The sequence below is a fragment of the Narcine bancroftii genome, chromosome 1, assembly GCF_036971445.1.
Source record: "Narcine bancroftii isolate sNarBan1 chromosome 1, sNarBan1.hap1, whole genome shotgun sequence".
Taxonomy (NCBI): domain Eukaryota; kingdom Metazoa; phylum Chordata; class Chondrichthyes; order Torpediniformes; family Narcinidae; genus Narcine; species Narcine bancroftii.
The window spans coordinates 96,498,864-96,512,418 of NC_091469.1; the positions used below are offsets into that span (position 1 = coordinate 96,498,864).

A 13,555-nucleotide genomic window follows, 5' to 3' on the forward strand; every position below is an offset into this window, starting at 1 on the left:
GTTGTTTGATGGCATCGGGCCTCGTGAATTTGAAGATGGGTTCCACCTTGTTAGGCAATGGAACAACATCCCTGGCTGCTGATCTGATGTCCCAAGAACTTGAGAGAAGACTGCCTGAATTTGGACTTGGAAGGGTTCACAGTTAGCCCAAACTCCTGTAGGAGGCTGCAGAGTAAACACAGATGCTGCAGGTGCTCTTTGTTGGAGTGCTGGTGATGAGTATGTCATCAAAGTATATGATAAGGAAATCCATGCCATGCCCACTGTGTCCATTAGTCACTGGAATTTTTGTGCAGCATTTTTGAGCCCAGAAGGCATTCTCAAAAATTCAAAGAGGCTGAATGGTTTTATGATGGAGGTCTTGGGCACATACTCCGGGTTTACAGGTATTTGAAAGGGCACCAAGTCAACTTTAGAAAATATCCTGGCCCCATGAAGATTAGCTGTAAAGTCCTGTATATGGGGAACAAGGTGGCAGTCTGCAGTGGTAGAGATGTTGAGACGCCTGTAATCCCTGCATGGTCTCCTGCCTCCCATGATTTTGGGCACCATATGTAGCGGGGAAGCCCACAGGCTGTCAGACCTGAGAATGAATCCAAGTTCCTCCATTTTGTGGAACTCTTGTTTTGCAAGCCGCAACCTCAGGTGGCAGGCGTCGGGCTCAGGTGTGTAGCGGAGGTCTTTGGGTGAGGATGTAGTGTGCGATGCCATGTTTGGGTGTGACAGTGGAGAACTGGGGAGTGACAATGTCCCAAAACCCCACAAGTTTGGCGAATTCATTGTTCGAGTACTCCACCACATTATTATTGCGGGGCAAGTAGTCCCAAACTACTGCTTTCTTATTGTGAAATACATGTTTAATTCCCTTATCAAAATGTTACATTTAAATCTTGCATTTGTGGTAGAACTGTGAGAGAATGGGAAGGAGGCAAGATATTCCAGACGCCTTCTCATCACAACTTATGATGGTTACGTTGTTGAACTCTCATCCAAAGGTCAATATTATTGATCTGCACAAACAAGTTGGAAACTTCTCATTGGAAATTTAACTTCAAAATCATTCAATCAACTTGGAATGTAATACAGCTAGCAATGATCATAAAATTATGAGATTACTGTAAAAACCTGTTATTCGCCAGTGCTTTTCAAGCACAGAAACTTGGTGTCCTCATCCAGTTTTGTCTATATATGAATCAAGACCAATCAATATGATTGACTGTTGACAGCCTCCTAAGTTCAGGTACAATCAGGGATGGACAAGGTCTTGCCAGTGTTGACAATGTCTCATGAAGGAATAAAGTTAAGAATATCATAGAACATGGAACACTACAGGTCCTTTGCCCCACAATGCTGTGCTGACCAATATAAATGTACTCCAATACAATCTAACTCTTTTCTACTTATACACCCCTCTATTTTTCTTACATCCACATGCCTATCTAACAGACTTTTAAATGTCCCCATTGCATCTGCTTCCATCACCATCTCCAGCAATGCATTGCAGGCTCCCACCACTCACTGTGTATATAAAAAAAAGCTTTGCACCTCTGACATCTCCCTGAAACTTACCTCCACTCACCTGAAACAGATGTCCACTGATGTATGAACTTATACAGGTACAATAAAATCCAAGCTCTGATGGTGAATTTTCATTGCTTTCAAGCTCTAGAACAGGCTTATACTTTCTGTTTAAATCTGCCAAATGTATTGTGTTCAAAACATTTATGAACACAAAATGATTCACTCCAAATGTACACCTTGAAGTCAGCAAGTCATTGCTTCAGGGTCCTCACTTTAAACTTGAGCACTGGTTCTAAGCTACCATTTCACAGAAGCTAGTGTATTGTTGGAAATGCAGTGAGGCTATAACCTGACATATCAATTGAAAATAAAATATCCTACAGTATTATTTAAAGAGAATGCCTGGGCAAAAATGTATCCAATAACATCAATTCAATATAAATGTTTGGACGGGCATTATTCACTTTGGGGTAAATGTAAAGACACTGCTCTTAGAAATGACCAGAACATTTTTGGTAAGAAAGCAAGAGAACCCCAACCTTTGACCTCAAAAGCTCAAACTGAAGAACAGTTTTATTCAGTGTAGAGCCATCAACATTCAGGGATAATGCAGTACAACTCCGATTATCCAAAATGGGTGGGATCGGCCTATGTTTTGAAAACAGCCCAGTAGCAACGGCAAATCACTTTTAACAGTGTTTATAAAACAACAAACAACAAGGGAAGGCTTTTTAAGCATTAAAATGTTTAATTTTCAGAAAAAAAATGCTGGCCACCGTTGATCACTGACAGCTCCCCACCGAGGCCCCGCTCATGCCGGGAGCCCAAGGTCCAGTGCTGCTACCGCCAGGAGCCTGAAGTCCCCGGTCAGTACAGCTCTGAAAAAAAATTGCATAAATGAGGATTTTGAATATCCTCGTTTATCCAAAATTTAAAAAGAATTAATTGAGGATTTTGGAGAATCCAATTTCAGATAATCAGACTTGTGCTATATTTGATGTTCAATTATTGCAAAAGGATTTAATGAGGTGGCAAGCCACTTATTTGGTGTAGCAGATCAAAGAGTTGAGGTTTTCCTTCCAAAGGATAGGAAGGTCACCTCGACGCATGTGCCACCTGTACTTTGACAGGATAATGCCAGAATGCCTTGCTCTTTGATTGACCCACGTGGACCTCAGGCACAATGACTGGACAAACCAGACTGTGGACCTCTGCTTAACTTTTACCTTTAAAACTGCTTCAGGAAAATTTCTATTGAAGAAACGGACAACTTCTTTCACATACAGGCTGGACTTTGTGCGGACAGTAATCATGTAGCCATCGCCAAACCTCGGAAAGAAACAGACACACACAAAAAAATATTATTCCACTTTGTTGAAAATGGCACAGAATTTGTTTTAGCAGCAGATAATGATCCCTTTAAGTTTGCAGCATTGTCTGCCATGTTTTACAAAACAATTGAGAGAATGTGGTATTGGCCTTAAACAGGGTTGCAGGGTCAGAACCTTGAATAATGACAAACTTTGCCAGTGGGTATAGAGTAAAACCTCTGGTATCCTGCACCTATGGGGATTGGTAGATGCTGGATAGTGAATTTTTGGTTTGAGATTGCATGTTGCATGACTGGCAAACTAACAGCGAGGGGTGGCAATTTTAAACATTCGTATTTTTTACCTATTTATTTTCCACTTTTTTTAACTGGTCGCATAAATTCCTGGTAACAGGGATTTAACTGTATCTTGAACCTATTCAAAGCTGAAATTGATACAGACATATTTGTAGCATACACGGGTCTGAAGAGAAAACATTTATTTAGATCCAGAGCCACATAGTTGTGTGGGAAGTTGTAACCAGTCTTCTCTTCCCAATAGCTCCCTCTGCTGCCCGGCTAGTATTTCTTCATGTTTTGCTTTTAACATTGCAATCATTTGCCAAACCAGTGTCTTACAATTTTTTAAACATTATTTACAACACGGTAGGAGCTAATTCCAGCCATTGAGACTCATGCTGCCCAGTTACAACCAATGAACCTTCAACCCCATACATTTTGGAGGATGAGAAAAAACTGGAGCATCTGAGGAAACCAGTCCTCATTTAGGGGTCAGCAGAGGAGGGGAGGGTTTAAGAACTTCAAATTTCTAGGTGTCAACTCCTCTGAAGATTTGTCCTGGGGCCTCCATGTTGATGCAATCATGAAGAAGGCTCACCAGTGGCTATACTTTGTGAGGGATTTGAGAAGAGTTGTCACCAAAGACTCTTGTATGTTTCTACAGATGTAATGTGGTGAGCATTCTGACTGGTTGCATCATTGTCTGGATGGAGGTGCCAATGCATAGGACAGGAAATGGCTACAGAGAGATTGCGAACTCAGCCAGCGCCATCATGGGCATTTGCCTTCACTCCGTTAAAGACATCTATTATCAAGGACCCTCACTGCCCTGGCCATGCTCTCTTCAAACTGCTACAATCAGGAAGGAGCCTGAAGACAAATACCCAATGACACAAAAACAGCTTCTTCCTCGCTGCCATTAGATTTCTGAAAGGACAATGAATCCCAGGCACTACCTTATCTTGTTCTCTTCTTTTGCACTAATTTATTTTTTTTTTAAATAGTGTAATTATGTAAATACAATTTATAGCAATTATTGCACCTGTAATGCACAATAACGCTACCTCAAAACAACGAATTACATGATAATACACCTGATTCTGAAATTCATGCAGGTCATGGGAGAACGTACAAACTCTTGACAGACAGCACCAGTTTCAAACCCGTGTTGCTGGTGGTTGTCCTAACCATGCCTCCCAACCTGGCTTCCATCTCTCACTAACTTCTCATTCTCTTGAAGCTGGCAGTTTCCACGAGGCTTTCCCCCCTCCACCCCACTACCCCCCCTCCAACTTTTCCTTTGACCTTCCTGCCTCTTCTCTATCATTTGTGCTTTTTCCCCCAAAATGACTATAACCCCTATCCCTCCCAAATGTTACCCTGCGACCCACTCACCATCTTTGACACCTTCTAAGTCATTCACCCATTGTGAGTGCTACTCCATCACTAACATCCCTCATTTCTCAAAGGAAATTTTGTTTTCAATACCCCAGTAACATCCTGTTTAAACTCTAATTGGTTGAAAACAATTGTGTAACAAGTTCGTTCTGTTGCCAGTTAATGAATCCAGTCACTGGGTCTAACCTCGAACTACCTAGCAGTTTATTCTCCACCACCCTCTAAATCATCTTTTCAGGAAGGAAGCCAACATCATAAAGGGCCCCCATCAACAAACTCCTGATGAAGGGCTCAGGCCTGAAACACTGGTCAACCTTTGCTTCCTGTGGATGCTGTGTGATCAGCTGAGTTTCCCCAGCACTTGTTCATTGCCTTTTTATTGCATCCTCATTTCCAAAATTCTAACCTCAATAAATGTGTTCAAAAGTTGATGCTGGGACTAGCACCCTGAACTAATCTTGACTCCCTCCTTTTCATTGATATTCAAGGATCTGCCACACACCTACCTTGGGATTAACCAATGAATTTAAAATCCAAGGTTGCACATGCTTGATCCCTTTTAGTCCATGTTCAACTGTAAATGTACTTGGTCACCACATTCCTATGACCCTTCCTTGAATACTAATTTTCTGCATTGCCCCTACCGTTCTCTGCCTCACTGTTGACAGAGTATTTGGCCCAAATTTCAGCATCTCTAACCCAACTCTGTTTTTTAAGAAATTCTGCAAAAATTCAAACCAATCTTCCTGAAACCTCTCCCAACTCTCCCACTTTCTTTCAGCACCGGTTAGGGTGGCACAGTTAGCATAATGGTTTGTGCAATGCAACTATTTGTGCCAGTGATCAAGGTTTGAATCCACACTGTCTGCAAGGAGTTTGTATGATCTTCCTGTGTTTGTGTGGGTTTCCTCCAGCCCTTCAAAAACATACAGGGGGTTCAGATTAATTGGTATGTTTGGGGGGGCATGGACTCATGGACAGCTTGTCTAAATTTAAATTTTAAATAAACAAATTTAAATCAGCAACTTTATACTGATCCTCAAAACACCTTAGTCTGTTTTCACCATTTGTGAAGTGTGTCTGCTATGCAGTTGGCTAAATCACAATGGAACCTTTTCCATAATCAGCTGTTCAGAAATACTCAGTTAAACAGGGCATGTCTTTCCACTGCCCTAAGAAAGACCGGGCACTTTTAAGTTGCCTTCTGCCTTGCTTCAGGAATGCAGCAAATATAAAAACTTCACCAATCCATCAACCATAGTTCTGCAAAAAATTGCTTGGATTACAGCCTGTGTGTGACTCTTCAGTGAGAGGCTAGGTAGGAGACACAGTGGAGCTGGTACTTTGTAGAATGGAGTTACCAGGGCCTGTCACAAAAGTGAACCATTAATCTACATGCTTTTGATTTGAAATCTCTTTTATCTGAGAAAAAAAAAACAACAAAAAAAAAATCAGGAAAGGAAAACAAAACTGCACGAATCAGCCTGCTTAGTGATGAGCGTGTGTGATCCGGGTTGGCGAGAACTGGAATGTGAAGTTACCGGTTTTTCAGGTGTTGAATGCTGCCGAGACACCTGAAACGCCCGTTCACCATGATTGCCAGCCTTGTGCACAGTGCCTCACACTCCTCCATGCTGCAGAGATAAAAGGAAGCAAATTAGCCACAGCAATCTCCTTTCAACTGCATGTTATAACATCGTCAATAAAGGAGGAGAAAATGTCATTATTTGGCTCATTTTACTTCCTCTTTTTATTGGCAGGAGAACAAAATAAGTGCTAAGTTTACATCTAATGCCTTTGCTCTGTTTGTATAATCTGCTGAGTTGGGGAGGGGTGGGGACAATGGGTGGGGCTTTAAACTCATGACAGTTCTCAAGAAGAATTTAATTCTACTTTTAATCACTTAACATCATTGACACTTTGAACACATTGGAGAATAGTTTCCACCCAGTCTACAAAAGGCCTCTATCGACGTACACTTCATTACCCTCCACACAGCTCTGCTCCTTTATATCACATATAGATGATGATATTTTCTTACAGCTCTACAGTTGAATTATTTAAAAAAAAACAATTAATTTTGAGTGTGGATGCTAAAATACTTTTCCATATATCACTTTCTTTCTGAATTTTAATTTGCTTTCAAAACATTACCACAAAATCTAAAATATAATTCACAATAAGCCTATTCATTTTTGTTTCAGAAAAGCTAGACATTGTACCTGCAAACATATTCCATTGCAAAATGTTTATACAAATTCCACCAGTGAGAAATAGAAGTGAAACATCTATTCAACTGTTCATACAAGTGGGAAGCAGGTCACTTGCCCACATCTAATTTTCTCAACATTCTCATATTTAATTTGCAGGGAAGGCCCAAAATCCTTTTCCCCTCAAGATGCCCCTTAAAATCTGCCTCCTTGTCCAAACTTTAGGACATCAGTCCTGATATCTTCTGAATGGCTCAGCTCTGAATTTGGTTAATAATTATCTTGTGAGGTGACTCAGATGTTAAGATTTTATATTGTTGAGTGAGCAATGTTGCTTTTTTAAAAAAACCCAGGGTGTTTATAGTCAACAGCACAGACTGCAAGCACAATTTAAATTTCAATTACACTCTGCACCTCTAGCAGTGAAGCCTTTTCTTTGAACGCAGCTAGACTGGTGTAAGCATTTTTTTTACATTGCGTCCCAAAAGTTAAGTAAATGGGACCCAACAGTATCAGACAGATTTTTCGCTGTAAGAAGGAAACAGGAACAACGGTACATGCAATTTGGGCATGTGAGAAAGTGGAAAAGTTTTGGGAAGATCTAAACCAGGTATTAAATAAAATCACAAAAAGCAACGTACCAAAAAAATCCAGAGATCTTTCTTCTAAGTAATATAAGAAGTAAAGAACTTGGACTCGATTTGGATGGAGCACAAAATAGATTTATTATGATAGCCTTAGCTGTAGCAAAAAAAATGTATTATGTCAACCTGGAAATAAGAAGATAGCCTGAGAATACATCAATGGTTCATAGAAATGAATAAATGTATTCCATTGGAAAAAATAACATATAATTTAAGAAATAACATCTCAGTATTCGAACTAATTTGGGAACCGTATATAGAACACAACAGAGAAGTCCTACCGCAGACCTCCACCGCCTAAAATGACAGAAGGAGAAGACGACGAAATGAACTGACCCAGTATGTTAAAGTAGAAGACACAATTTTCTTGTTTATTTTCATTGTGTGATGACATTGTTTAATGGGTTTGACGTATTGTATATGTTGAACGTTGAGTGAGTGGGGAGGGGGGGGGTGAAGGAGGGAGGGAAGGGAGGGGGAAAAAGGGGAGAAAATGACACTGTGTATATTCAAGAGGGAAAGTTTGTGTGTATTTTGGTCAATATGGTTCATAGTGTGAAAAATAAAAAAAAGGAAAAAAAAAAGAAATGGATGATACCTGAAAACCATGATCAGAGAAATGGCAGAATCATACACAACCACTATGTTTAAGAGGCATTTAGACAGACACAGCCGTGAACAGTGCTTTGAAAACAATGAATTTTGTAACTTGTTCATGAGAATAAATTCTGATTCTGATGAAGGATTCAGACCCCAAATATTGAGTATCCTTTTTCTCTCCACATTAGCTGCCTGGCTTATTAGGTATTTCTAGCATCTGAGGATTTTTTAATAAATTTTCACCGACTGGTAAATTTAAGATTAATTTAGACATGACACCCAGTCCTGCCCACCCTCCAAATATCATGAAAATCTGTGACATGCTGATATTAGCAGATCCTACTCTCCCTGTCATAATTAAAAGCTTTTAACCATTGTCCTAGTGTCTTCCACTAAGATTACTGAGTGTGTTCTAACCCATCAGGAGTATTGGCACATGGTATAGCATGGGATAGAAAGCATTCTTGGAATCCAACATTGTTTCTGGGATCCTAGGAACTTTTCTGAACTCAGTCCAACTACAATCAAGGACAGCTCTTGTTGAGTAACACACAATATGGTCTCTCAGCTAATAAATAAATTACAGAATCATCTCAAAAATCACACCAGACATCGGTTGGTAGTACTACCATTGACAGGGTAAGACAGTGTGGATTACCAAAGTCTGCTAATCTTTTCCTTCATTATCATTTCTACAACTTTCCCCACCACAAATGGTCCAAATGATTGATCTGGAATTACGTTAATCACTATACACTTTTGGTTTATTCAAACAGTATAGCATTTTACAGTCTGCAGGCACCATCCTTGAATCAATAGGTGTTTGAAAGATTATAATCAAGGCCTCTGCAATTTCTTCCTTTACTTCCTTCAATAACCTGGGATGGATCCCATCTGAACCATTTGACCAATCCATCCTACCACCACTGACTGTTATCAATATTTAGTCCATCCAGTTTCCAAACCACATCTGAACAGGAGCATAATCATGTCTGGCCAAGGTTTACCATTTAAATAACAAAACAAAACTGAACCATTTTCCCATCATTGTGTCGGGGAGCTGCCTCCTGCACAATATGACTACAGTGTGTTCTCTGTTTCAAAATAATTATCAGGACAAAATTGATTTATTTGTTGTCGAGAAATTTCCACCATGTTTAAGTTGTATATTAGTCAATAAATAATAGCAACTTTGTTTACAGTGATTGAAAACAATGGTTTTCCTTGAAAGAAGACATTGAAGGTAGAAGTGTCACCTGTGTGATGTCAGCACTACCGAGCGCCCCGTCTTGATGATGTCAAGAATCAGATTCCACAAAAATCTTCGTGCTTTGGGGTCCATTCCTGTTGTTGGTTCATCCTGCAAAGCCAACGTAATAATTAGGAGAGCACATGGTTTACACGTCAAGCTTCTCAACTATGTAAGGAATAGCAGCAGACTCAGCCTCCTGGTCCCATCGAACCTGCTCTGCTATTTAATAAGATCATGGCTGATCTGGCCATGGACTCAGCTCCACCTACCTGTCTCTTCCCCATGACGCTTAATTCCCTGACTATGTAAAAATATATCTATCTGTGCCTTAAATATATTTAACAAGACAGCCTCCTCTGCTTCCTTGGACAGAGAACTCCACAGATTAATTGAGGTAATGAGAGAAACTACAGATGCTGGAAAACTGGAACAAAAGAAATGTTGACCGTTGCCTTTCATGGATGTTGACCCACTAAGTTCCTCCAACATTTTGTGTGTGGCTTCACAAAGTCAGCACTCTCTGAGAAAAGCAGTTCTTCCTCATCTCAATTCTAAATCTACTCCCTCGAACCTTGAGGCAGTGTCCCCTTGTTCTAGTTTCACTCACCAATGGAAACAACTTTCCTGCCTCTAACACATTGAATGTGCCTTGCCATTACCAAAAATAAATAATTTTATACCCTGGCAAACAACAAAAAAGCCAGCAATGCAGACGATTCTTGACTATTCTGTAATCCAAACATAATTCATTGAAGTTGAGACAGTCCAAATCATTTGTAATTCTTACCAAGAAGATTAAAGAAGGATAGCCAATCAATGCAATGGCTGTGGAAAGCTTCCTTTTGTTACCACCACTATATGTTCCTGCAGGCTTGTCTGCATATTTGGTGAGCTCCAGTTTGTCCAGAGCCCAATTTATAACCTACATAGTAAATGGAAACAAGATTGTTGAATGAAAAAAAAAATTCTGATCAAGCAATGTCAATGACAAGCTATCCCTGTTCAGAAATGCATATTAAATAAACTTTTCAATTTCACTGGATTAAAGCCTCTCATTGTGCACCTGGCTAACATTTTCATTCCATGTACAAATGCTTGAGATATAGGTGGGTACAATATATTGGGAAACTGCCCGGAAAAGAAGGACAATAAATAAGCAACGGCAACAGTTAAATGATTATTTCATAGCTAAAACAACTAGCTATCCTTTCAATGCATAAAAATTCAACAGGGAGAATGGTCGACACATGACCAGTCACAGAGAATCAATGGGATCTCCTTCCCACCACCCCCACATTAGCATGATCTACTGGGATCTGTTGTCTGAAGGGGGGGAGGGGGGTGCGCAAATTCTTTGAGGGCACCTACTATCCTGCACACAGCATCTTTCAGCTACTGCCATCAGGAGACAGATGCAGGAGTATCAGGGCGAGCGTTACCAGGCTGCGAAAAACCTTCCTCCCATGTGCAGTGAGACTGCCGAATGACCAAAGGAACTGCTCACACTCACCATCCGAGACTCTCGTATTTACTGAACAATATTTATTTATTTTTATATATGTACTGCACATGTATCGCTTGTCTCTATCTGCTTTTATGACTGGTTGTGAGCTTGTATGCTTCTGCACTGAGGACAGGAAAATGCTGTTTGGTCAGATTACATTTGTGCAATCAGATGATAATAAACTTGATCAAGAACTGGGAATACTTGAGAATTCATCAAGTAACCCTAAGACACTGACAAAGGAAAATAAATAAGAAAACAAAAGGCCAAAGGAAGGGAATTAGGCCATTCATCTCATTGAGTCTGCCCTGCCATTTTAAATAAAAGTTTCAATGAATATATAAAAAGGAAATGAATAGCAAAGTTAATGTTGCTTCTGTGCTGAGTGCGAGTGGAGATATTATAATAAGGAATGAGGGCATTGCAGAGAATATAAAACAGATATTTTGTGTATGATTCCTCTGGAGCAGAGAACTCCTAGGATTCACCATCCCTAGGTCCAAATTTCATCCTCGAGACTGCAATCCCTGGTCCGAGACCACCCCTCCCCCCACCAAATCAACTGAAATGTCCTCAAACAATTCTTGAACAAGACAGTTGCAGAGATATTTTCATGGATCAGAATGAATAAAAACACGCATCACAGTCTCAAAATAGGACTTAGATGAGAAAGCATTCTGTCACTCAGACGGTGGTGAATCTTGGTATTCTCATCGTAAGAGGGGTGTGCAGGTTCAGTCACCAAGTGTATTCAAGGCAGAGATCAATAGGTGATTGGATACAAAAGGAATGAAGAGCATGGATTAATCAGGAAAGTGGTGCTGGGCCAAACAATCAGGCATAGTCTTATTGAAGAGTGCATCAGGCATAGGGGTTGAATGATAGATCGCTGTGTTCATTTTGTTTGTTCCTACATTTCACAACCCTCTCTGGCTGCAACTACATATCAGCACAAAATTCAAGGGCCATAATTCTTAGAAATGGGTGAGAGTAGGTTCATGCAGAGTAAAACCACAAATACAAACCTACTAGGTTGGCTGATTTTACTGCGATTATCATTATGAGCTATTCCACTGAGGTTGAGTAGGACATAAATAAAGGACATGGGTTAACAGTGAAAGGAGAAATGTTTAAAGGGAACATTGGTGGTACTTCTTCCCACAAAAAGAGGCGAGTGTGTGGGATGAGCTGCCAGCTGAAGTGGTGAATGCAGGCTCAATTTTCACATTGAAGAACAATTTGCACTGAATCGTGGATGGGAGGTGTATGGAAGGATATGGTCCAGGTGCCGTTCAAAGGGACTAGGCAGAATAATAAAAACACAAAGCTAGAGACACTCAGCGGGTCAAGCAGTGTCCTTTATATAGCAAAGGTAAAAATACATAACCAACATTTTGGGCTTCATCAAGGTATGGGAAAATGTCAGTAAGCGCCCAAACAAAAGAGTAGGTGGATGAGAAGGTGTGGTTGCAAGGTAGGAGAGGAGGGATGGCCAGTTGAAGAGAAGGAGAAGAACTGGAAAAGGGAAGGGGGAAGAGGAGGGCAGATTAGCAGAAACTGGAAAAGTCAATGTTATGCTATCTTGCTGGAGAGTGTCCAGATGGAAAATAAGCTGTTCCTCCAATTTGCGGGTGATCTTGGTGGGACAGTGCATAAGGCCATCGATAGACACGTGAGATTGGGAGTGTGACACAGAACTGAAATGGTTGGCTTCTGGGAGGTCTCTATTACTGTTGCAGTAGAGTGAAGATACTCAGCCAAGCGATCTCCCAATTTGCACCCAGTCTCTCTGATGTAGAGAAGACTACAAAAGGAGCACTGGATGCGCTAAATCAGTCCTGCAGATACACAAGAGAAGGGTTGCTTCACTTGAAAGGCCTGTTTGGGGCCCCGGACCGAGGTGAGGGAGGAGGTATGGGTGCAAGTGTTGCTCCTCGTAGCCACAGGAAAAGATGCCGGGAGGGTAGATTGGTGGGGATGGATGAGTGACTAAGGGTGTCATGGAGAGAGCTGTCCCTATGGAGGGGAGGAGAGGGGAAGATGTGTCTGGTGGTGGGATCCTGTTGTAAGTGTCGGAAATTCCAGAGGATAATGCATTGGATGCAGAGGCTGGTGGGTTGGTAGATGAGGATGGGGGTCGGGGTGGGGGGGTTCTATCTTTGTTGCGTCTCGGGGCAGAGGAGGCCAGGGCAGATGAGCGGAAAGTGGAGAAGATGAAAGTGAGGGCTGCATTGATGGTTGTGGAGGGGAAACCACATTTGTGGAAGAAGGCAGACATTTTGGAAGCTTTGGATTGGAAGACCTCACCTTGGGAATAGATACGGCGGAGATTTAAAAATTGCAAGAAGGGGATGGAATCCTTGCAGGGGACAGGGTGTGAGGAAATGCAGTCAAGATGGTTGTGGGAGAGAGGGAGTCACGTGATGGAGTAGTGGCCAGTCAGGGAACTCCAGCCCTCTCCGGAAAAGTTTAAAAAAATACACAAAACACAAAGGCACAAGCATAAAAATTAAAACAAAGTGAAAGTAAAGGTGGGAAGAAAATTGCAGCGAAGAAAGAAAAGTCGAAAGCAACGGGAAAAAGAGAAGAACGTCAGAAGAAGAGGATGAAGGCCTTACCTGTCCGAGGAGGCCCGCCGCGGAGAGAGAAGCCCGCTTCCTCAGGTCAGTGGAATTCCCGAGCTCAGGACTACAAAAATAGCTCACGGAGCCAAGTAAAAGTGCGCAACCGCGCATGAAAAAAAAAACACTGACGGGAGGGGGGACCAGCTGAGGAGTCGATCTCCACAGCTGAGAATGACAGCTGCAACACAACAAG

General features: G+C 41.3%; 1 protein-coding gene across 4 annotated transcripts in view; it reads right to left on the reverse strand.

Annotated features, from left to right (window-relative positions):
* The window catches only part of abca2 (ATP-binding cassette, sub-family A (ABC1), member 2), a 478,875-nt gene that overhangs the window by 16,359 nt on the left and 448,961 nt on the right, over window positions 1-13,555 (reverse strand). For all 4 annotated transcript variants that reach the window (XM_069932956.1, XM_069932974.1, XM_069932964.1 and 1 more), the window contains 4 exons: window positions 10,022-10,156; window positions 9,239-9,342; window positions 6,070-6,162; window positions 2,748-2,850 (listed from right to left, as the gene is read on the reverse strand). In XM_069932956.1, coding sequence (XP_069789057.1) covers window positions 2,748-2,850; window positions 6,070-6,162; window positions 9,239-9,342; window positions 10,022-10,156 — 435 coding nt within the window. The remainder of the gene's footprint in view (window positions 1-2,747; window positions 2,851-6,069; window positions 6,163-9,238; window positions 9,343-10,021; window positions 10,157-13,555) is intronic.